This window comes from Coptis chinensis, chromosome 8 (assembly GCF_015680905.1).
Source record: "Coptis chinensis isolate HL-2020 chromosome 8, ASM1568090v1, whole genome shotgun sequence".
Lineage (NCBI taxonomy): Eukaryota > Viridiplantae > Streptophyta > Magnoliopsida > Ranunculales > Ranunculaceae > Coptis > Coptis chinensis.
The window spans coordinates 91,396,650-91,419,242 of NC_141463.1; the positions used below are offsets into that span (position 1 = coordinate 91,396,650).

The window sequence follows — 22,593 nt, forward strand, 5'->3', positions numbered from 1 at the left end:
TGGCCATGTTTTCTAGTGAAAAAAGGTTAGCATGTACTAAACTTAACTCTTTCTGAAGGTAAGTGTAGTGGTATAAGGAATTAAGGATAACCATAAAAAACGAACTGTGCAAGAAAACCACTCATACCCAATGTTGACTGCAGTCTCTTTCTTATCTCCTGTGAGTAACCAAATCTTCAATCCTGCTTGGGCAAGTTTGTCTATGCAGTTAGGAACCTGAATTTATACAATTCAATTACGTACTATATTAGACGATAGGTGAGACTGAATTGGAGATTCATTTAATAAACTCACTGACCCCATTTAAAGAATAAATAAAAGAGCGAAAGCTATAGAAATAGAAGTCGCAGCTATCATACGCACGTTGAGACAATTATCTTCTAATCGCTTATTCGAGCACATCATTTTTACCCCCCACACCAAAAAAAAAAAAAACAGAGTCCTTTTTAATATAGATAATGCTCTTCATACTCAGGATCATCAGTAGGCAACTCAAACCTACAAAGAGGGCAAGTATTCCTCGACCCCAACCAAGTATTCCTCGACCCCAACCAAGTATCAATACAATCTCCATGATACCCATGCCCACACAGCATTTTCTTCGCCTTCTCCCCAACTGGCACACCTTCTTTACATATAGAACACTTCATACTCAGGATCATCAGTAGGCAACTCAAACCTACAAAGAGGGCAAGTATTCCTCGACCCCAACCAAGTATTCCTCGACCCCAACCAAGTATCAATACAATCTCCATGATACCCATGCCCACACAGCATTTTCTTCGCCTTCTCCCCAACTGGCACACCTTCTTTACATATAGAACACATCAACCCCTCTTCCTCAAATGCAATCACCACATTCTTTAACGCTTGAAACCGCTGACTTGGACGCAGGTGGAACTCCTTTTCTAGCTCCATCAAGCTCAGCTAAATTCTGCAACAACTGTTCATATCCAGCTGCATCCACATAATCCTCAGGATTTCCAACATACCCATCCTCAAATCCTAAAATTCAGAAAAAGAAACGAAGTTAATATTAGAATTAATTAATTAGAACTTGACATTGCTTCAGACATATTCAGTGTATAAACTTACCAAGTTGTGGACCATTGGTAAGAACCCATTCAGAAGCTTGATAGTAATCAGCATACAATATTGCCACATTAGGGTACTCTAACCTTAACTGTTGCAAGGCATTTTGTAGATACTGATTGTGATACCTAGCAAAAGTGTTAAGACAGTTGAATCGTTGTTTTTAAAGAGCATAAATAGGTGAGCATCCAATTGGCCGAGAGTCCGAGACGACCGCAGGTAAGAGAGAAAAGGGCAATACCAGTTATAAGGCACAGGAACTTTTTTCACCTTCAATAATGCTTTCATGCTTTCATACTTTCGCAAAGTCATTAAGAACACTTCAGAGGAGGATATTCTGAGAAAGGCGTCATCTTTTCAGAGGAGGATATTCTGAGAAAGGCGTCATCTTGAGAGAGTTTGAATTAATGTTTCTAGTGTTTCTGGACTTGAAGATGAAGGTGGTGGAGATATCTCTTCCCTGTTCAACTACGTTGTGTGGTTATCTTCAAATGCAGAAATCTTTTCATCTTCTTCTTCTTCTCTAATGGTTCTTCTTCTTTGTCGAAATTTATAGACTTTATTGACGAAGATCAAGGACAACTACTTGAAAGTTGCATTCTTGTTCATCACTTGATCTTTGTATTTGTGTAGCTTCTCAGAAGAGATTATTGTCTGTTCTTCAGAGTTCAATTATTTTGGAAGAAGAATAAGAGAGAGAGTTTGAAAGTATAGAAATAGGTTTTTAACTATTTTGGGCTACGAACAATTGAAAAAGGGCGTAGAATTCATTTTTTTAGATAAAATCTGATGTGTCAGTGTGAGAGAAAAAAGGGGGGCTGACGTGGGTCACTGGGAGCATTCTCAACTACTGAGTATTAATGGTCTTTGATATATATATATATATATATATATATATATATATATAAAAGAATTGGAATATGTCATAATTATTGTGGTCGTAATTGTGATTTTTTGAATCCTTAACTATGAATAAATGTCTAAATCACACAGTGGATGGCGAATCAAATCGAAAGGGTTTTAGAAAAATCATTTTCAATGGAAATTATTGTTTTTAGCAATTTAGTTTTTTGTTTACTATTTTTTTTTTCGTAATTAACTATATTGTTTAGGAAAAGTTGGAGATTTTGTGAAACTCTAGATGTGATTGTTTTTTCATAATTAGCTATAGTGTTTAGAAAAAGTTAGAGAGTATGTAAAACTCTACATGGGATTGTTTATTTATTTATATCCTACTTTTTTATATTTAGTAATAGAGTTTAGAAAAAACTGCTTTTATATTTAGTAATAGAGTTTTAAAAAAATTGTAGTCTTTGTGAGGGTATAGTTATAATATATATCTAAGGATAAAGATAAATATTTGTTTCCTATTTTATCTCCTATTTTTTCTTAATTAGCCTTGACACGTGGACACTCTAGAAACACTTCCTCAATTGAAGAGGGTAGAGCTATAATATATATATAAAGACAGAGTACAGGGCTATGGTTTCCACCACCAGTGAAATCATATGGTTGTGGGCTCTTCTGAATGATTTATGTTTTAGTTTGCATCTGTCAACTATACTTTACTGTGATAATCAAGCTGCTATGCACATTGCTGCAAATCCGGTGTTCCATGAGAGAACTAAACATATTGAAGTTGACTGTCATTTTGTGTGTGAAAAAGTGCAGTCTAACTTGTTACTACCTCCTTTGTTCGCAGTGACCAACAACTTGCAGATATTTTTACCAAGGGACTTTCCAGCATCAAAGTTCTATGATATACTCTCCAAGTTGGGCTCGCTGGATATCTTCGCACCAACTTGAGGGGGAGTATAGGAGAAGAAAGATACAGGGGCACGTGCGCCCTCAGGTTGTGCACGATGAAGAGGCGTGCGCGCCCTAGTCGGTTCGTGACAGCAATTCGATAGATTTGTGTGTTTCTATAAAGGGAAGACTCTACTCTTTTAGAAACACTACAGACGATTGTGCACTCGTGTTGTGCCTATATAAATCCCTGTAATAGAACCTTAATTTATCTATCAAACAATAAATCTCTTTCTTCTCCTGTGGACGTAGGTTGCCGCAATGGCATCAACCACTATAAATCTTGTGTTTTGTCTCTTTAATTTGTTGTTGTTTTCTACAAAGAAAGACCCTAAACTATAAATGTCTTGGGCACTTGGGACTCAAGATATGAACATTTTGGAGTTAGCTAATGCGAGCAAAGGAAAATTAGAAGATGACCAGCCTCCTTGAACCTAAACACAAATTATTTGTAGATCATGTTCCTAAGAATGCATCAAGGTATACAACCCAGTCTAAGGATCAAAACGAATGGAGTGTTGTGAATCCAAAAAGAAGCAAAAGAATATACAAGAGTGTTCTTCGGGAGAAGTAGAGCCCACTCTTGCAATGATGAAAAAGGTAAAGTCATTAGTTAAAAACAAAAGGATGAGGATTTTTGCGGACTATACCAAAAAGTTTTGGGATGACACTCTAGGACCCACTTCTCACTTATGTGTGTTGTGCTTGTGAGGGTTTCTTATGTGATTATGAGAAAGTGCAGACTCATCTAATTAAGAATGATCATCCAAAGATAGTGAAACAATTAATGGCCAAAAAGTAAGAGAATGAGATAGCATTTGCTATCACTTCATTCTTGATCTATCGAGAACCCATTGTGATATGTGTAGCTAGTGAGTAATCTCATCTATGTCAAGCTTGTTGCTTGTTGATTTTGTAAGGCTTTGTGTGCTTCCCTAATGATCTAACTCTTAGGGAGGCTTTGTAAGGTTCAACGTTCTATAAACACAGGTGGGGGTCTGCCTCATAACCATTTCAACAAAAAAACGTCCGAGTTGAACATTTGGCCATGTCATTAACCCTTTTCGGACTGCAACCATACGATCCATGTCGTTGTAAATCTTGTTGCCTTCTTCAATATAATCCCATCTGGAACACAATTTGACAGGAGGACTACACACATTAGAGTTCAGGTAGTTTCTCGTTCATCACATAAGTTTTAACTTTTAAGTAGGCTTTACTGCTGCTTGGCACCTCTACGACCCCACCATTGATATGTATTGAATATCAAGTTAAGATGTCCATCTCTTTCCATATATTGCCATCCTTGATCGAGTCGATTTTCATAACACGGCCAGTACGCTCTTTTTCAATGTCTACTAAGTACAAAGAATGGAATAGAATCACACATAGTCCATAGTCCTGCAAAAGTTCATCTTGCCAATATGAATTTCTACTGCACACCGCGCATGGGCCTAAAACTAATGATACTACTTGTGTTTCAGGAGCAAAGCTTACCTTGAACGTCACTGTGGTGATTTTATCCTCGGACTCCAAGGTGAAAGCTATATTAGCTTAGGGACTGCTGCATGAAGCAAGCAAGAAAGAGAAATCCAAGTGTTTCGGCTTAGGGAATCCCCTATAAACATGATCTTCTTGCCTTTAAACCTCCTGAGAAAATCTTTACCATTGAAACTACAGGAATCCCAACAACAGAGTTGTTACATCAAGTAAACAAGAGTTGTTACAGGAATATAAAAAGAACAACAGAGGAAGTATATGTCGTTTGTTTCAATTGTGCACCTTAATTTGACTTCCATGAGAAATAAAGTGTCCAAATGGTAGCGTCCCAGTCTTATTATCACGAGTACTAATTTACGATGCCCAATAAAAAACATTGTTATTCTTTATTTATTTATTTTTTCGATAAACACATCGTTATTCTTTATAATCGATAATGAATTGTAGCAAAAATAACCAGTCTAAGATTGTTGATATATTTCCAAAAAATTGATCTGTATTTTTTAGAGGTTTGAAATAAATTCGATCCCTCATAAAAAAAAGACAGAAAAAATTGAATAAATAAATATAATCATTTAGGAGCTATGAACTAATGAACCCCTATGTCTTATTCTCTGTTTATATGGGTTGTCTTCAATGAATGAGAGCTGCATAAAGAATTTGGCTCCAAGTATCAGGAAGACCAGGGATGCACCAATGGGTGCAGTCCATGCCCCCTAATCCATTGTAACTGCTTGGATGTGCATCTTTTCTGAGTTGCGAAAGAGTGGTCACATCGAGCAAATAAACTGGATTCTCAATCGTGCCCAATACATCTTTCACTATTGTAGTTGCCTGATATGTTACTGGGTGTGTTGATCCCATCACAGGTTGTGTCTCCTTGGCGCAATTCGTAACTCCTGGGTCATTCCAATCACTTCCACTGGGAAAAAAAATAAAAAATGTACAAACATCGAAACGACGCCGTCATTATTATATAATAATATTTTTTGTAATGAATGAGGGCCTCATATAACCATTTCTAATAGCAACTTACTTATAATGTGAAGGAGAAATTCCTTGGAAGAAAACCTTGGTTTTTGCAAAATCGACGTCTGAGTCGACCCACTTGGCCCAGGTTGTTAGCCCTTTGCGAAAAGCAACCGTTCGATCCATGTCTTCGTAGGTGTTATTACCTTCTTGAATTAAATCCCATCTGCAACGCAATTTGCTATGAGTGGTCACCATCAACATTGATTAAATATTTTTGAGGTTATGTAGCTTTTAAGAAGATCTCACGGTTGTTTTGGTCCCTTGCGTCCCCACCATTGATATGTATTGAAGATCAAAATGTCCATATTTTTCCATGTATCACCGTTCTTGATAGAATCGAGCTTCAAAATTCGGCCAAGCTGTTCAGTCTCCACGTCCACTAAGAACAAAGAATGGAATAACATTACATATACTTCATGATCCTGCAAACATAATTCTTCCTCATTTTTTTAGTTTTGGTTCGCTAGGAAAAAATTTCAATGTAAGTAGTTAGCTCTTGTAATTATATATATAAGATTCATTGTTTATTTGTTTAAGAAAATTAGGATATCAAGAATTGTTTTACAGTTCAATAAATTTTGTATTAGATCATAGTTATAATTTTCTTGAACTGCTTAGAATCTAGAAACGTACTAATTACATATTTGTGATTTTGATCTTGATTTTTGCAGAAAACAAAACAATATCAGAATCCATTGGAGAAGTATGTCTCCTTCTTTCACTGTATTTGTTTATCTTAGTTTCTAGTAAATTTGTATATGATTAATTTCATCCGGTTTTCTTTTTGATACCAGTATGGTTTGGATGATTTTTAATCTCTCTCTTTGAAATGTCCTTTAAGTTGAGATATATGTTATTTAATTGAATTTATTTATTTTAGGCTTTTGACCGTCCAATGGTACGATACACTTATTATGGGGAGCTGGGTTTTGGGGGAGCTGGGTTTTGGACAGTGTCGGTCCTAACATTTTGGTGGCCTAAAGCAAGAAAATAGAATGTGGCCCTATATGCGTTAATATTATCAATTTTTTTTTTTTTAACTTGTTATTCAATATAATCCAAGAGAGAGCGAGTGAAGTGATTTTGTTATTTAACAGAATAGTTTTATTTGTTTTTTTAGATATAGATAAAAGTTTGGGTTTTTTAATTGTGAGTTGTTTAATGTTTTTGGTTTTTTTTTAATTGTTTGTAACGAGTGTGGTGAGTATTGTCAAAGAGTTTAATAAAGAGTTGGGTTCTCGGGGATTGTGAGTGATTTTGTTATTTGGCAGAAGAGTTTTATTTGAAATATACCAAATATTTATGATTTTATGATTTTGTTATTTGGCAGAGGAGTTTTATTTGAAATATACCAAATATACTAGTGATTATGATTTTATTTTTTTTATTAGGAGTGGTAGTTAAATCATGAGGAGAAGGTGCTGCTGATGAAGAATAAGGACGAACATATAGATAATAAGGACGAACATTATCTCATAACAAGATTACATCATCGATCATAACAACAATAACAACATTACATGGTAACAACACACGACAACAACACAAGACAGACACGACAACAACACAACAGAAAACAACTTCATTCTTCGATCATTCTTCATTCTTCACCAACTTCTTCATTCTTCATCCCCATCAGCATCAGCTTTGCCCTTGTGATGCTGGCGGTCCTTTTTATGATTATCGCCGCATCTGTGTTTGGAACCATCAGGAAATTTTTTTATTTTAGGGCATGAATATGCATATTTTTTTTTTTCCATGACAGGATTTCCGGTGTGCTTCCAAACCTCCGAATGTACCCCCGCCACCTTGACATAAATTACAACTAAATTTCGCAAACGCTCTAGTAAAAATACTTAAAAATCTAGACATTTTTAAATACCTAGACTACTATTCTCTCGCTCTTTTATAGACAAGTGATAGTATGAGATTGTGTGTTGATGGAGTGAGCAAGATAAGAAATTTCCATTATACGAAACAAATTGATAATAAATTTTAAACTTTACTATCTTGTGTACAAGCATATTAGTCAATAATAATGACACGCCGGTACTGCATGATTTACTGTGAAAAACTGATTCATAGGCATATGGTTATTCACACAGTTCGCACACTCCACTTGTCACTTTTAACAAATGTTTTTTATGTCATGGACAAGACAACCTCTTATTTGTGAGTAAAGCCAACATGCATTGTGATTCATAAAATTAATCTTAGATTTGTGAGTTAATCCAAAATCACTTCTGACCAAGGCCGAAAATATCGTTTGAAATATCGATATTTTGGTTTTTGAGGTACCCGATATGAAAATAAGTTAAAATATCGGTTAGATATATTGACTTATTTACAAATTGATATATATTGTATTTATCGATATATCAATAAATATCGATGATATATTTGATATATATCGTTTGACTTGGTTGGACTTTTTGACCGATTTTGTTGATTGTTGCCCGATATTTCTGATATATATCATCATTTATTGGTGATACTTTTTTATATATATAGATATTTTATTTTTTTCACCAAAAATTGAAATCACTAATATATCGATATATTTTGGTTTTGGGGGTCCGATATTTCGGTCAAAATGGAAAAAATGGGCTTTGTTTCTGACAAACTGTGACAAGAGTGACAACATTTGAATATGAGGTTTTCACTTTTGATAGCAACATCTACCACGAGGACGTTTGGTGTATTTTAATTTAGATTACACCATAGTTCGGGATTTCGGAATTTAGATTACAAAGGCACCAGCAAAGCGTTACTCCTCTTAACCAACTCCCAAATAGTAGAGAAATAAACATGTATGAAGGGTTAGTTGTTGGAAATGAGGATGTAGATGACGATCTCTTAGAGAGTGAATCTGAGTTGTTTGGGGATACATATATAGGGGCTCCAACGCTTGCATTGCCTAAGAGCACATCAAAGTATGAAGCGTCTTCTGAGAATAAATGGACTACTGTGAAGCCAAAAAGAAGCAAAAAGATCCAAGTGCGTTCTTCAGGAGAAATAGAGCCTACACTTGCAATGATGAAAAAGGTTAAGTCGTTAACCAAAAACAAAAAGATGAGACATCTTGAAGACTACATAGAAGAGTTTTGGGATGACACTTTGGGACTCACTTATGTGTGTTGTGCTTGCGAAGGTTTTCTTTTGTAACTATGAGAAAGCGCATACTCATCTTAGGAAAGATCATCCTAAGATTGTAAAGAAAATCATGGCTAGGAAGTAGGATTCCTAGCTCTACTTTCTTAGGGTTCAATTGTAGTATGTCTAGTGACCTCAAGTATGTTAGGCTTATAGTCTGTTGATTTGCGTCTTTGTGTGCCTCCTTTTAATGATCTAACTCTTAGGAAGGCTTGTAAGGTTTACCTTTTTGCAATATAAATCGGTGGGGGTCTGCCTTAACCCCATGACTTTTTCAAAAAAAAAAAAAATAGAATCATAGATAGTCCATAGTCCTGCAAAAGTTCTATCTGGTCAATATGAATTTCTACTTCACACCGCGCATGGGCCTAAAACTAATGCTACTACTTGTATTTCAGGAGCAAGGCTTACCTTGAACGTCACTGTGGTGATTTTATCCTCGGACTCCAAGGTGAAAGCTATATTAGGGACTGCTGCATGAAGCAAGCAAGAAAGAGAAATCCAAGTGTTTCGGCTTAGGGAATCCCCTATAAACATGATCTTCTTGCCTTTAAACCTCCTGAGAAAATCTTTACCATTGAAACTACAGGAATCCCAACAACAGAGTTGTTACATCAAGTAAACAATAGTTGTTACAGGAATATAAAAAGAACAACAGAGGAAGTATATGTCGTTTGTTTCAATTGTGCACCTTAATTTGACTTCCATGAGAAATAAAGTGTCCAAATGGTAGCGTCCCAGTCTTATTATCACGAGTACTAATTTACGATGCCCAATAAAAAACATTGTTATTCTTTATTTATTTATTTTTTCGATAAACACATCGTTATTCTTTATAATCGATAATGAATTGTAGCAAAAATAACCAGTCTAAGATTGTTGATATATTTCCAAAAAATTGATCTGTATTTTTTAGAGGTTTGAAATAAATTCGATCCCTCATAAAAAAAGACAGAAAAAATTGAATAAATAAATATAATCATTTAGGAGCTATGAACCCCTATGTCTTATTCTCTGTTTATATGGGTTGTCTTCAATAATGAATGAGAGCTGCATAAAGAATTTGGCTCCAAGTATCAGGAAGACCAGGGATGCACCAATGGGTGCAGTCCATGCCCCCTAACCCATTGTAACTGCTTGGATGTGCATCTTTTCTGAGTTGCGAAAGAGTGGTCACATCGAGCAAATAAACTGGATTCTCAATCGTGCCCAATACATCTTTCACTATTGTAGTTGCCTGATATGTTACTGGGTGTGTTGATCCCATCACAGGTTGTGTCTCCTTGGCGCAATTCGTAACTCCTGGGTCATTCCAATCACTTCCACTGGGAAAAAAAATAAAAAATGTACAAACATTGAAACGACGCCGTCATTATTATATAATAATAATTTTTTTGTAATGAATGAGGGCCTCATATAACCATTTCTAATAGCAACTTACTTATAATGTGAAGGAGAAATTCCTTGGAAGAAAACCTTAGTTTTTGCAAAATCGACGTCTGAGTCGACCCACTTGGCCCAGGTTGTTAGCCCTTTGCGAAAAGCAACCGTTCGATCCATGTCTTCGTAGGTGTTATTACCTTCTTGAATTAAATCCCATCTGCAAAGCAATTTGCTATGAGTGGTCACCATCAACATTGATTAAATATTTTTAAGATTATGTAGCTTTTAAGAAGATCTCACGGTTGTTTTGGTCCCTTGCGTCCCCACCATTGATATGTATTGAAGATCAAAATGTCCATATTTTTCCATGTATCACCGTTCTTGATAGAATCGAGCTTCAAAATTCGGCCAAGCTGTTCAGTCTCCACGTCCACTAAGAACAAAGAATGGAATAACATTACAGATACTTCATGATCCTGCAAACATAATTCTTGGGCCACTTAGAAGTTAGAACATCTCAAGTATGAAGAGTGGTAATTAGATAAAAGCCATATGATTGAAATGGATGGTAAGATACCATACTATAGAAACATCTTATATTTTTAGTATGTTTGGATGCCACTCATTTCAGAAATTGTTCTGAACAACCACCTACATGTTCAGGTGAATGCCCGAGAGAAAAGCTAGTTACATTACTTGGGATCTAAGTTAGTAAATACGAATGTGAATGTGAATGTGAATGTGAATGTGCAGTGGGTGCTACCCTCCAAAAAGAAGCATCTGTTGGGTTGTGGGAACCGTCGAGCTTTGCTCCGGTGTCCGTTCACCACTCTTCGTTAAACCTCGATGAAGAGGGCACCATGGGTACTGATATCCGAAGAAGAAGCCAAGGCCACCTTTAAAGGGGACTCAGCTCATGCTCGAAAGAGGGCCTCATATGATGGCCATATATGTTAATCGATTGCGGCCCAAGCCCATTTTACTTCCCTTTGTCTATGTACACCCATATAAAGGAAATAGATTAGGGTTTTGAAGTACAACTTTGAGAGATTCATTTCTAGGGTATTGTGGGAGCTCTGTTGAGCTAGGGTTTTGCGAGCCTCTTCTTATTGATTCTTGATCTCTTGTAAACTCTCCAATCTTTGTTATAAAGGAAACTCGGCTCTTGTGTGTGGATGTAGGTAATATTTACCTCAACCACCTAAATCTTTGTGTCTCTTTGCATATTTACTTCCATTATTATTGTTGCTATGAAGGGTGGTGATGATAAGTTAGTGGTTTTGCTTTGTTGAGGTTGTTGTGATAACTACCGTAGAGTCTTGGGTGGGTGATTTCCTTGGTGTGAGCTCCAAGTTGAAATCATTTGGGATAGAAAGTAACTAGATTGAGGTGTGACTTTCTAGTGAAATCTCCCAAAAGTGGTATCGAGCCGGTTTTTGATCATTGGAACAAGGTGTGTGAGGAAAGACTCCACCTTTAGCAGAGAGAGCTAGGTGTTTGAAGAAATTCCTCCGAAAGTTCTCCACCGTTGTTTTGGTTCGATTAAGTCATGGACGACCCAAAAGGAAAGTTACAAGATAGAAGTTTGACTGGAACAAACTTCGGCTATTGGAAGATGCAAATTGAGGATGTTCTCTATCAAAAGGATTTGATGGAAACATTGATATGTGAAGCCCGATGAGATTCCGCAAGATAAATGGGATTTGCAAGATAGAAAGGCCTTGGCCACAATCCGATTGAGTCTTTTCAAGTCACGAGCAACAATATTAAGATCGAAAGACGCTTCATCTCATGGAGGCACTTACTACGATGTATGAACAACCCTCGTCATTCAAAGTCTATTTGATCACCAAGCTATTTAGTATGAAAATGTTGGAGGGGACCTCCTTCAGGATCACCTAAATGAATTCAACCAAACTAAGGACCAATTGAAGTCGGTTGAGATTACATTTAGTGATGAGGTGCTAGCTTTGGCGATACTTGGACAATTGCCTCCAAGTTGGAAGGCGACTATGGCGGCTATTAGTGGCTCTGCGACAATATGACCAAGTTGAAGTTTGAGCACGTTGTTAGTATGGTACTAACCGAGGAAATCAGGAGACAAGATCTATCCGGCCATCTTCTTATATCAACTTCGATAGTCGGCATTGAAAGTCTCGAAAGTAGGGAAGAAAGTCAAACAGAGTTCGTAGTAAGAAAAAAAGTGGAGGGGGAGATCGAAATCTCAAGCCTCCCAATTGCAAAGCGTTGAACACAAACCTCGAGACATAAGTGAAGTGGTGTGTTTATAATTGTGGTAGGCACGCCACTATAGCCCCAAATTGACCAAGAAACAACAACAACATTAATAAGAACAAGAAAAAGAATCAAGAAGCTAATGTTGTTGAGATGGTAGATGACGCTTTGATATGTTGTTCATGGAGCACAAGAAGGAGTCTTGGGTACTTGATTCCGGCGATCTTTCCATGCTACCTCACATCGAGAGTTTTGAGAACTACCAAAAAGGTGACCTTGAACGGTCTTTCGGTGATGACCAACCTTGTGACATTGTCGGCAAGGGGTGATGTGCATATCAAGATGAATGGCTCGTCATGGTTATTGAGGGACGCCGGACATGTTCGGATTGAGGAAGAATTTGATTTCATGGGCAATTGGCAAGTGAAGGATTTATTCTGATCTTTACCGGTGATACTTGGAAGGTCTCGAAGGGTTCATTGATTGTTGCAAATGGTAAGAAAAGATGGTACTCTCATGATGACATATTACGGTTGTGAGTCGATTATCGCGGGCACATGGCAAAGAGGATCCGAATGTTTGGCACCGCAGACTTGGTCACATGAGTGAAAGGAATGAAAATCCTTCACTCTTACCCGTAAACTCCCAAAGTTACAAATGACCGAAATTGACTTCGTGAGAACTGTATTTGGAAATATTTTCATGAGTTTTCGAGAATGGGTCGACTCAAAGCTAGAAGGCTCGAGTTGATACATACGATGTCCGGGGGCGAAAAATGTCTCTTTCACTTGGCGGAAAGTCATATTTTGTGACTTTCATTGATAACCATACTAGGAAGGTGTGGGTCTATTTCTTGAGACACAAAGTCGGTATTTGAAGTGTTCAAGACTTGGAAGGCCATGGTTGAGAATGAGACAAGCTTGAAAGTAAAGAAGTTGAGATCCCACAACGGTGGGAGAAGTATGAGGATTCAGTTTTTAAGAATCTTGTCGGTCGACAATGGCATCAAGATGGAAAAGACTTTGCGGGGACACCTCCTGAATGGGGTTGCAGAGGGATGAATAGAACATAGAGAGAGAGAGCTAGGTGTATCGCACACACTAGCAGACTTGCCCGCCATTCTGGGCGTAAAGTGTTAGCAATGAAGCTTACTTGATCAATAGAGGACCATCGATGCCTTTGGATTTTAAGATTCCGGAGGAAGTGTGGAAGGCCGGAAGGATGTGAACCTTTCCCATTTGAAGGTGTTTGGTTGTGTGTCCTATGTCCACATTAGTGACCAAGCTAGAAGCAAGCTTGATGCTAAGTCACTTAAAGTGCACCTTCATTGGCTATGGCGGTGATGATTTTGGGTATCGCTTTTGGGATGATCAAAATCGGAAAATCATTCAGAGTAGAGATGTTGTGTTTAATGAAAAAGGTGATGTACAAGGATAGAGATGAAGCCAAACCAAGGAATCGAAATGAGAGAGAGCCATGCAGTATGTTGAGTTGGAAGACTTGATGTAAGTCGTGGTATAGTGGGAGCTCCACGGTCGGAGGATGACGGTAGTAGTGACTCGAGAAATAATGAGGATACCACACCACCGAGTCCATCTCCACCTCGTGCCCCCCCAAAGAAGATCCGGGCCCACATGTACCGAAGTTCGAGATATCCGCCCTCCACCCCATGAATTACTTGCTACTTACTTGATGGTGGCGAGCCCCAATGCTTATGATGAAGCATTGGAGGTGAGTGATGCAAAAGTGGGAGCTTGTATGCAAGATGAGATGAAGTCCCTCATCTCTTGTGGCAAGCCAAACTACCCATGGGCAAGAAGGCTCTGGAAAAATGGGTGTTTAGAGTCAAAGAGGAACATGATGGTTCCCGTGAGATACAAGGCAAGGCTAGTAGTCAAGGGTTTTCAGCATGCGGGCATTGACTTCCGCAGAGATATTCTCCCGTGGTGAAACCCAATACTATTCTATTAGGTGTTGAGTATTGTTGCTGCCGGAAGATTTGTATCTTGGCGGTTGGATGTTAAAACCGCCTTCCTCCATGGTGACCTAGTTGAGGAAATTTATATCAAACAACCGGAGGGTTTCATCAAAGGGTAAAGAGAATATGGTATCTTGAAGCCGAAAAGAGCTTGTATGGTTTGAAACAAGCCCCTGAAATGGTGCACCTTAAGTTTGATAACTTCATGCAAATTCTACTATAAGTCTGTGGCCCGACCATTGTTGCTACTTCAAGAGGTTCGACTCCCAATACATCATCCCCGTTGCTATATGTTGATGATATGTTAGTAAACAGTTCGATATGTCGAGAAATTGGGAGATTGAAAGAAGTTAGCAAGTGAGTTCTCTATGAAGGATTTGGGTGCAAAAAACAGTTCTAGGGATGAGGATCGAAAGAGATAAAGAAAGGTATTACGAGGTTGTCTCCGGTGAGTATATTGAGAAGGTATTGAAGAGGTTCAAGATGGGTAGTCTGCGAAACCGGTTTGCACACCTTTGGCGGTTTCACTTCAAGTTGTCGAGGAACACTCTCCCAAGATTGTTGAGGAAAAGAAACTTCATGGCCAAGGTACCATAACCTCTGCCATTGGAAGTCTTATGTATGCCATGGTTTGCACTGCGTCCGGATATAGCCCAAAAAATGAGCTGTCGATGGATTTATGTCTAATCTCGGCAAATTGGGAAGCCGTGAAGTGGATATTGAGATATCCGAGAGGTACTGTGAGAAATGCCTATGTTATGGAAGGGGTGTTGTGAACCCGCAAGGGTATGTGGATGCCGATTTTGCGGGGAGAAGTAGATCGCGAAGAAGAAGCACTCTTGGTTATGTCTTTACTGATGGTGCTACTTGCGAAATGAAGTTGGATTTCTCGATTCTGAAGATTGTTGCTTTGTCACCACCCGCGAGGCGAGTATGTGGGCCGTTCTGAGAGGCAAGCAAAGAGATGATCCGGTTCACGGGGATTGATGGAAGAGCTTGGGATGAAGCAAAGAGAAGTGTGTTACCGCGATGGCGGTCGAAAGTGCTATACATCTTGCCAAAATTCCGCCTTTCATTCTAGGACCAAACACATTGGTCTCCTCATATCATTTTATCCGATCTCTGTTGGAGGATGAGGTCTTGGCACTTGAGAAGATCCAAGGAGAGAATCCGTGGATATGTTGACAAGGCCGTGCCTTTTTGAAGTTGAAGTTGTGTTCAACCCGGTGGTCTTCTTGCTTGAAGACCATGATGGATGGCCAGTGTTTCTTTAGTATATTGGATTTGGATTGAGTGGTTACAATTGAGATGTGATGTGCATGAAGAATCTCGAAGGTTCAAGTTAAGGAGATTGTTGGGTTGTTGGAACCGCCGTCGAGCTTTGCTCGGTGTCCATTCACCACTCTACTTTTTGAACCTTAAAATCTATTCCATTTGGTCCTTCGTCCGTCTACCAGAATGTCTAAAGAAGAAGGGCCACCAAGCGGACTCTCATACCATGCTCGATGAAGAGGGCACTCACACTATGGATTTAATCAAGCTCCCGTGCGGCTGAAGCCCATTTTACTTCCCCTTTGTCTATGTACACCTATATAAAGGAAATAGATTAGGGTTTTGAAGTACAACTTTGAGAGATTCATTTCTAGGGTATTGTGGGAGCTCTGTTGAGCTAGGGTTTTTGTGAGGCCTCTTCTTATTGATTCTTGATCTCTTGTAAACTCTCCATCTTTGTTATAAAGGAAACTTCGGCTCTTGTGTGTGGATGTAGGTAATATTTACCGAACCACCTTAAATCTTTAGTATCTTTTGCGTATTTTACTTCCATTATTATTTTTGAAGGGTGATGATAAGTTAGTGGTTTTGCTTTGTTGAGGTTGTTGTGATAACTACCAGAGTCTTGGGTGGGTGATTTCCTTAGTGTGAGCTCCAAGTTGAAATCATTTGGGATAGAAAGTAACTAGATTGAGGTGTGACTTTCTAGTGAAATCTCCCAACAGCATCATGCTTCTCTAATCACGATTTTGGAGCATTTCAAGACAAAAAGTTCCACTTTATAATTTTTTTAATAATTAGGCGGATTCAAAGCTTTGAAGCCACCAACTAGAAGAAAAGTTGTTATGAAATTGGCCTCCTCTGTCCTCACTGCCATAATTTGGTGGTGAAGCCTCATACGTATCTAAAGCATTGCATTTCTAGTTAAAAGATTTACCAGAATAATGCATATAAGTTGGCATAATTAACCCAACTTTTATTCTAAAAATCTTTCGAATTTAAGAGGTAGCAGTTTAAGTAAGCGTAAATGGACTCAAGAATACTAACATGCATGGCTTTTGAGACAGAAAAAATCATTGTGGACCGAGTTATTCAAGTAGGCAAGGTATCATTGTCATGAGTTAATAAATTCACAACTTATTTCATAACTTTCCGCTCTGTGTAATTACAATATTGGTGGGGACGTTGAGCGCAACTTCTTAGTATGGTAGTCACGTTTCTATGATTAGGATTGATGATTGGACTGACCTGGAACGTGAAGCTGGTGATGGACTCATTGGTCTCATTGGTGATATTTACTTGAGGTACTGCAGCACGGAGTAGGCAAAGAAAGGATTGCCAGAAGTTTAGACTTAAAGAATCTCCTATGAACATAATCTTCTTCCCCTTGAACCTTCTTAAGAAATCTTCACCAGCAAAACTGCATGTTCACAGTTCCAAATTTGTTGTCTAATTTCATTATGATAATTGATAAAATACATGTAACTCAATTCGAATGTTACTGAAAATAGTTCGGATTGACAGAGACGAAGAAAATGTACCTTGGTAAATTGCAATCAGTGGGCTGCCATCTATACTTGAGGTATTGATCATCAGGTCGAGCATATTTTTTGCAATCAAATTCCCTGCGAATGAATGGACAACTCGATGATTCATAAAGCGGGTATGCATCATCGAAGATCCAACTCCCTTGGAACATATTACAGCTCTCTCCCATTTTCCTATCTCTTAAACTAGTCACACTGTTATAACATTGAGCTCCATTGGCTGCATGAACAAGTATAAGCAGAGCGTAAAATGAACAATAGCTCAGCCATAGGAAGCCCATCTATATTGAAATTTGGATCACTGAACTGAAAATGAATGAGAAGTGAAATGATGAGCAAATGTAAGTTCAGAGAAGAGAAAGAAGAAGGAACTGAGTAAGGCAATAAGATTCTTTTAAGGACACAGTTGCCAGATTTTAAAAAATGAGCTGTTCCAAATCTTGTATGGGCTACCTTAGGCAATAACATTTGCAATCACCACATGTAGGTAACGAGGATCTTTGTGATCATGTATTAATGTATTATTATTAATTAAAGCTGGGTAGTAAATGGATTTCTTGTCTTCTATCTGAGCAGTAGTTGAGCACCATGTAAGTCTTAAAGCTATTCCACAAATCGAATTTTGGGTCCGACCCAACATCCACCCACCAACCCAAATGAACTGAACTCCAATTTTAGACGACCTTAACTGAATTTTGGTCCACTTCATTATATTGGCTTCAAACCTGTAAAGGAAAGGAATTGTGCCCGTGCCTGTCCTAATAATAATAAAAAAGGAATTGTTTAGCTCTTGGTTCTTCCTGTTGGTATACGACTCAGATTTGGATAAACCACACAGTTAAGATTTTGGTTTTCTATTCTAAATAGGATTCTAATTTGATACCCACCTCTATAAATATGAGACCAGTTGGTGGGATTTGTAAGGTTCAATTTGTGAGAGAGAGTTTGTGAATTCTTCGGGATTCGTTTGTGAGTGATTATACTCTATTTGTTTATCTCTTGATTAGTCTCCTATTTTGCTTGGTAGATTAGGCTAACGTCAAACCACGTAAATCTCGTCTCCACTTCTATTGGTTATTCGCTTTGCGTTGGTAAGTGTTTTAATTGATTTGTTTTTTATCGATTTCTATCACCACATTCAATCTTCTTTGTCCGATTTCTATCACCACATTCAATCTTCTTTGTCCAATTGTCACACTTCCGCGTTTACGTAACACTCCCAATAATAACGGTATTTGTGTTGGGTCTAAATGTTTTCATTTATTAGTTTTAGGTCTCTCTATAGTTAGTTAATTACGGTGACCATCATTGACCGTGTGAAGTGTGTCTAGTGTGGTGTCGTGAACTTAGAATTCAATTTAGTTTGACACGTGTTGCAGTCTTGGAATGGGAATTTGTTTAAACTCCCCCAGTAAATTTGAAGAAATTAAATCAACAAAATGAACAGCAAGATATACCATTTCTAAACCTCAAAGTTTGAAATGCATAACTCCCACTTTGATTGCTTTGAATAAATGAAACCTTAACTTAAGAACTTCGATCATCAAACAGAGCACAAAGTCTTAGTTTTTTTTATCTCTTGAAGATTTTGAATTTATAGTGAAAATCATTCAGATTTTTCTACCAAAGTTATCAAATTTTCCACACACAGTACAATAACCAATAAAATAACCAATAAAACCAAACAACCCCTCCTTTCCAACTTCTCCAAAGAAAATTTCAATTTTTTTAAGCACTCCATCATTTTCACAAGACTTCATATCCTCAAAACTCAAAACACCCAAGAATAAAAATTAGCTCAAATATTCTAAAACCCATTCACCCAATTCTTAAACACAAGAAAATTATTTTATGCATAGAACATTCACAAATCACGACTGAGAAAAAAATAAAGCCCACCCTTTTGTAAAAGAAATAGTGAATAGATAGTGTACAAGCCTGCACATTTTTTCTTTCTTTTTTTTTAACTAAATCTTTATTGTGTTTCACTGTTTTTTTATTTTTTTTTAATAGCTGCTGTTGGATTAGAATTGGGTACAATTGATTAATTATTAATCGTTAGGATGGAACACGTGGAGCTTTCAGATGGTACAATTCCGACTATTCACAGTTTAAACTGGAATGATCTTTGCGGTGGTATGTATATGTTTCACATTTCTTAATATTTTAACATTACTTGGATTTGAGTTTCATCCTTGCTATGTATATTTGTATGAGAAGAACAATGAACAGGGGTTTTGGAGAGATTAAAGTGATCCCGGTCTAAATTTGTTAAGAATAAGACCTAGTTTGTGTTGGTTCAATCGTTTATTTTAGTATCGATATCTTTTATAGCTTTGTATACTAGTTTGTGATGGTTACACAGGTATTAGTGTTGTACTCAAAATCAGAAGACACTAATGAAGATTTGAAAAAAATTAAAGTTATGGTATTTATTATTGTTCAGAGTTTTGTCGACATGATCTAATCAAATTTAGTTACCATGTTGGTCACTCGTAAAAGGGTAATTGACATCACTTAAGCAATTATGCTAGTCGAGAACCAAAGTCCTCCCTTAGTGATATTCTGATTCGAAATTAAGGTAATCAGCATCTTATGATATACATTTAGTGTCCTTGGCCACAACTACAAACTGGTATTTTAGTGGAAGTCAAAATTTGTTGGGTTAATCCTGAACTACTTGTTCTACTTCAACGAGTTAGTTTCGAGAAGTTGTTGAAGTTTCAGTCCTAATAACTAATTTAAAGATGTTTGGCCAAGTAACAATTGCAATGTTTAGAATGAATGAAAATCTAAGACTCATATTACTTGATTTGTTGATGGAACTCGAGTAAGAAAGAGAGGCATAGTTTCACTTATTAACACTGATTAAGATCACAAGTCAAGAGTAGTTTATATATAATCTATTATGATTGCAATTGTTTGAACATTTAAGTCTATTGGAACTCAAAATCTTCTTCCACTATGTTCATGGCTATTTTGGACTTGGAAATATTGGTTTTCATAGCATTTTTTAGAATTCCAAGTACAGATTTGATAACGTATTGGTTCATTGTATTTTTTTAATTTGAAGTAAGGATTTGATAACATGTGTAGTTTCAGATGCCGATGGAGACGATGACTTTTGGTGTGATGATGTATCTATATGTGATGAATCTAGGGAGGCATTGAATATAGCATCTGACTTGGACAGAGAGTGGCAAAGGCGGCACAACCAGTTCCATACGGTAATCCTCTCATATTAAAGATGACACTTTGATTTTTGCTACAAATTTCTTATGAATTGGATGAGAACTTGAGATGTTGTAATACCTTTAGATTGGGTATCGCGATGGTCTCACGGCAGGAAAAGAAGAATCTGCACAAGTGGGCTTCAACTTTGGATTTAAGCAATCTGTGTTTGTTGGATACAGATGGGGCCTTGTCAGGGGCGTTACTAGGTAAATAATAGTCTTTTTCTGTTATGACTGGCTTCTTTGCTTTTAACACAATCTGATAGTATCTTGTTCGCTATGTATTTTACATCCTTGAAAGTGCATTGTCTTTCCTTCCTGATGGTATGAAAGAGAAGTTGGTTGAAGAGCTAGATACGAAAGAGAAGTTACAAAACTTGTACGAGTCCGTGCATTCTGTTTCAACTCAAGATGCTCTTAGTTGGTTTCATTCCGATATTGTGGCTAGTCAAAATAAGGAAGAATTTGGATCTTCAAATCCAAGTGAAAATACACCGTATGAAATTTCAACTTCCAGTCTACTGGGAAGGTACATTGAGGAGTTTGAATCTCTTAAACTTGGATGTTCCGATTGAATTGCACTCACTCGTTCAGTAAGTCATTGTGGGATATGGTTCAACTTCTACCACTGACGCTGACAAGTTTAGAATCTTTTGTATTATTTTTGTACTCATGGAGTCGTGGATTACCTTTGGTGACGATATTAAGAGGTTATAAGTTGTATAACACAAACGCACTGAAATTTTAATCTTTTACATTCTTTTTACTCTGCTTCTGTATATTTCATACTTGCAGTAAGCCTTAACTACGATGCTGAAACTAAATAAGAAATCAGCTCTCTGGGAAGAGTTATGCTGAAACTAAATAAGAAATCAGCTCTCTGGGCAGAATACTACTAACAGGTAGCTATTATCATTGTCTTTTGTCCTAACCGGTGGTAATATAACCATTCCTAATAGCAACTTAGTTATAATGTGAAGGAGAAATTTCTCCTAATAGCGATGTTGGAAACTAAGTGCGAAGCTCCAAAACTTGTATATATCAGGTCTGATACTCTATTGGCCCTGTTCAATATTCATACCTGAATGCAAGCCAAATTGCGCTAAATGCAATGGTAAAAAACCGAAGCAACCAGTTCTACCTAATAAACACGTAAAGAAAGATTGGCTTCAAAGCTACTAAAATGACTACGTGCCTGGTTCCTAATCCAAAACAAACAACAAATTAACATTGGGCAACACCTTGGTCGAGTAATCAACCTGGGTATAATCCAACTGATATTTCCTTACAAATATCAAGTTGCGCACTCATTGCCTCGTTCTGACTAGTGGTATAATTATTGTATCCTGTATGTAGTATAAACGTTTCTTTCCGGTCATATAGTGATCAGTATGTTCTTAAACTATCCGTGCTAATCAGCTTGAGTTCTTAACCCTTTGATGATTTAGTTAAAGCCCATTTCCCAATTAAAAACGTTTGAGCATTACGTTCTAGTCATAGTTTTCCAGCTTCTGAATCCCATAATAAAATACTAAATCCCAAGCACATTGTAAATAATATGTTTCATTTGTTTTTGTAGTATGTTGAATAATCGTCTCTGCAATGGTTGAATTGCTTGTAGAGGGCAGACCGTCTCGGCGTCTCCCCAAGGGTGGAACTACTAAACGTCGCTAGTCACCTTAATTATTGTTCTTCCCCTGATTTTCAGTCTTTGGAGTGGACATTTTACTATTGCAACAGAAGATGTTTGTGTTTCCTATGAGCAGAACTTTGTTTGATTACTATCGCGTTATGTGCAAACATGAACTCTTGATCTTCATGAATTTGACTGTCAGGTTTACGGAATGGTCGAAAACAGGAAACTAGTCCAGTCGAAGGTGGGGCATCACTCAATGCTTTTGTAAAGGATCCAGATGGCTATAGTTTTCAGCTTATTCAGAGGGACTCAACTGCTGACCCAATTTGTTCGTTTATGCTCCGTGTGGTTGACCTGAAAAGTGCTATTAGATTTTATGAGAAGGTAGTATGTCTGATAGTGATACAAGGCACATCTTGTGTTCAAATGGACGCAACCCTTGTCAGATAAATGGTTAAAGTTCCTACCTCGATGGTTTTGCTATCTGGTTTACTGTTACTTTCGTGCAGGCTTTAGGGATGAAGCTATTTGGGAAGAAAGACTACCCTGAGTACAAGGTGAAAACTTTCGCACGTTTCTTTTCTATGCCATGGTAACTATGATGCATGTCAGAATAATTGTTCAGTTTATGTTTCCAATGGCGAGGAAACTAAACATCTATGATGGATTGTTAAGGAAAACAATGCTCACATTTTTTGGAAGGGATGACATGGAGATGTTTCCTGG

General features: G+C 37.5%; 4 protein-coding genes across 10 annotated transcripts; 1 reads left to right on the forward strand and 3 right to left on the reverse strand.

The window, feature by feature from the left end:
• Positions 1–125: 125 nt before the first annotated feature.
• On the reverse strand, positions 126–1,654 carry LOC147484307 (E3 ubiquitin-protein ligase RING1-like). Of its 4 annotated transcripts, none has more exons than XR_015203501.1 (4): positions 1,334–1,654; positions 1,096–1,220; positions 503–1,005; positions 126–216 (listed from the first exon to the last, which is right to left on the reverse strand). XR_015203501.1 is itself a non-coding variant. In XM_086575411.1 (3 exons), exons 1-3 carry the CDS (start codon positions 1,402–1,404, stop codon positions 842–844), a joined length of 360 nt encoding a protein of 119 aa, XP_086431537.1. In that variant the 5' UTR covers positions 1,405–1,654; the 3' UTR covers positions 132–841. The 4 variants fall into 4 exon arrangements, 1 of the variants encoding a protein (XP_086431537.1); XR_015203500.1 differs by having other exon boundaries at positions 364–1,005; XR_015203502.1 differs by having other exon boundaries at positions 132–1,005; positions 1,363–1,652.
• Positions 1,655–4,857: 3,203 nt separating this feature from the next.
• Positions 4,858–5,865, reverse strand: LOC147484308 (protein trichome birefringence-like 38). The gene is made up of 3 exons (XM_086577947.1): positions 5,677–5,865; positions 5,435–5,593; positions 4,858–5,320 (listed from the first exon to the last, which is right to left on the reverse strand). The coding sequence occupies exons 1-3, from the start codon at positions 5,832–5,834 to the stop codon at positions 5,032–5,034; spliced, it is 606 nt and encodes a 201-aa protein (XP_086434073.1). The 5' UTR covers positions 5,835–5,865; the 3' UTR covers positions 4,858–5,031.
• A 3,494-nt stretch (positions 5,866–9,359) lies between these two features.
• LOC147484309 (protein trichome birefringence-like 37) lies at positions 9,360–17,454 on the reverse strand. The gene is made up of 5 exons (XM_086577213.1): positions 16,993–17,454; positions 16,700–16,871; positions 10,267–10,442; positions 10,025–10,183; positions 9,360–9,908 (listed from the first exon to the last, which is right to left on the reverse strand). The coding sequence occupies exons 1-5, from the start codon at positions 17,277–17,279 to the stop codon at positions 9,617–9,619; spliced, it is 1,086 nt and encodes a 361-aa protein (XP_086433339.1). The 5' UTR covers positions 17,280–17,454; the 3' UTR covers positions 9,360–9,616.
• Positions 17,455–18,426: 972 nt separating this feature from the next.
• LOC147484310 (uncharacterized) lies at positions 18,427–20,997 on the forward strand. Of its 4 annotated transcripts, none has more exons than XM_086576627.1 (5): positions 18,665–18,928; positions 19,012–19,134; positions 20,095–20,225; positions 20,317–20,438; positions 20,533–20,997. In XM_086576627.1, the coding sequence occupies exons 2-5, from the start codon at positions 19,062–19,064 to the stop codon at positions 20,804–20,806; spliced, it is 600 nt and encodes a 199-aa protein (XP_086432753.1). In that variant the 5' UTR covers positions 18,665–18,928; positions 19,012–19,061; the 3' UTR covers positions 20,807–20,997. The 4 variants fall into 4 exon arrangements, with proteins under 4 accessions (XP_086432752.1, XP_086432754.1, XP_086432753.1 ...); XM_086576629.1 differs by having other exon boundaries at positions 18,788–18,928; positions 20,101–20,225; XM_086576626.1 differs by having other exon boundaries at positions 18,427–19,134.
• Positions 20,998–22,593: the final 1,596 nt, after the last annotated feature.

What these genes read in the sequence shown, in the direction of transcription:
- LOC147484307 (XM_086575411.1), bottom strand. Translation starts at nt 1,404, where the DNA reads ATGACTTTGCGAAAGTATGAAAGCATGAAAGCATTATTGAAGGTGAAA. An exon ending in GTTCCTGTGCCTTATAACTG is followed by an intron (nt 1,221 to 1,333) that starts GTATTGCCCTTT and finishes CACTTTTGCTAG; the next exon opens with GTATCACAATCAGTATCTAC. An exon ending in TACCAATGGTCCACAACTTG is followed by an intron (nt 1,006 to 1,095) that starts GTAAGTTTATAC and finishes TCTGAATTTTAG; the next exon opens with GATTTGAGGATGGGTATGTT.
- LOC147484308 (XM_086577947.1), bottom strand. Translation starts at nt 5,834, where the DNA reads ATGTTATTCCATTCTTTGTTCTTAGTGGACGTGGAGACTGAACAGCTT. An exon ending in CGCAAGGGACCAAAACAACC is followed by an intron (nt 5,594 to 5,676) that starts GTGAGATCTTCT and finishes ATTGCGTTGCAG; the next exon opens with ATGGGATTTAATTCAAGAAG. An exon ending in ATTTCTCCTTCACATTATAA is followed by an intron (nt 5,321 to 5,434) that starts GTAAGTTGCTAT and finishes TTTTTTTCCCAG; the next exon opens with TGGAAGTGATTGGAATGACC.
- LOC147484309 (XM_086577213.1), bottom strand. Translation starts at nt 17,279, where the DNA reads ATGGGCTTCCTATGGCTGAGCTATTGTTCATTTTACGCTCTGCTTATA. An exon ending in ACTGATTGCAATTTACCAAG is followed by an intron (nt 16,872 to 16,992) that starts GTACATTTTCTT and finishes GTGAACATGCAG; the next exon opens with TTTTGCTGGTGAAGATTTCT. An exon ending in CGCAAGGGACCAAAACAACC is followed by an intron (nt 10,184 to 10,266) that starts GTGAGATCTTCT and finishes ATTGCTTTGCAG; the next exon opens with ATGGGATTTAATTCAAGAAG.
- LOC147484310 (XM_086576626.1), top strand. Translation starts at nt 19,062, where the DNA reads ATGGAACACGTGGAGCTTTCAGATGGTACAATTCCGACTATTCACAGT. An exon ending in GGCACAACCAGTTCCATACG is followed by an intron (nt 20,226 to 20,316) that starts GTAATCCTCTCA and finishes TAATACCTTTAG; the next exon opens with ATTGGGTATCGCGATGGTCT. An exon ending in CTTGTCAGGGGCGTTACTAG is followed by an intron (nt 20,439 to 20,532) that starts GTAAATAATAGT and finishes CATCCTTGAAAG; the next exon opens with TGCATTGTCTTTCCTTCCTG.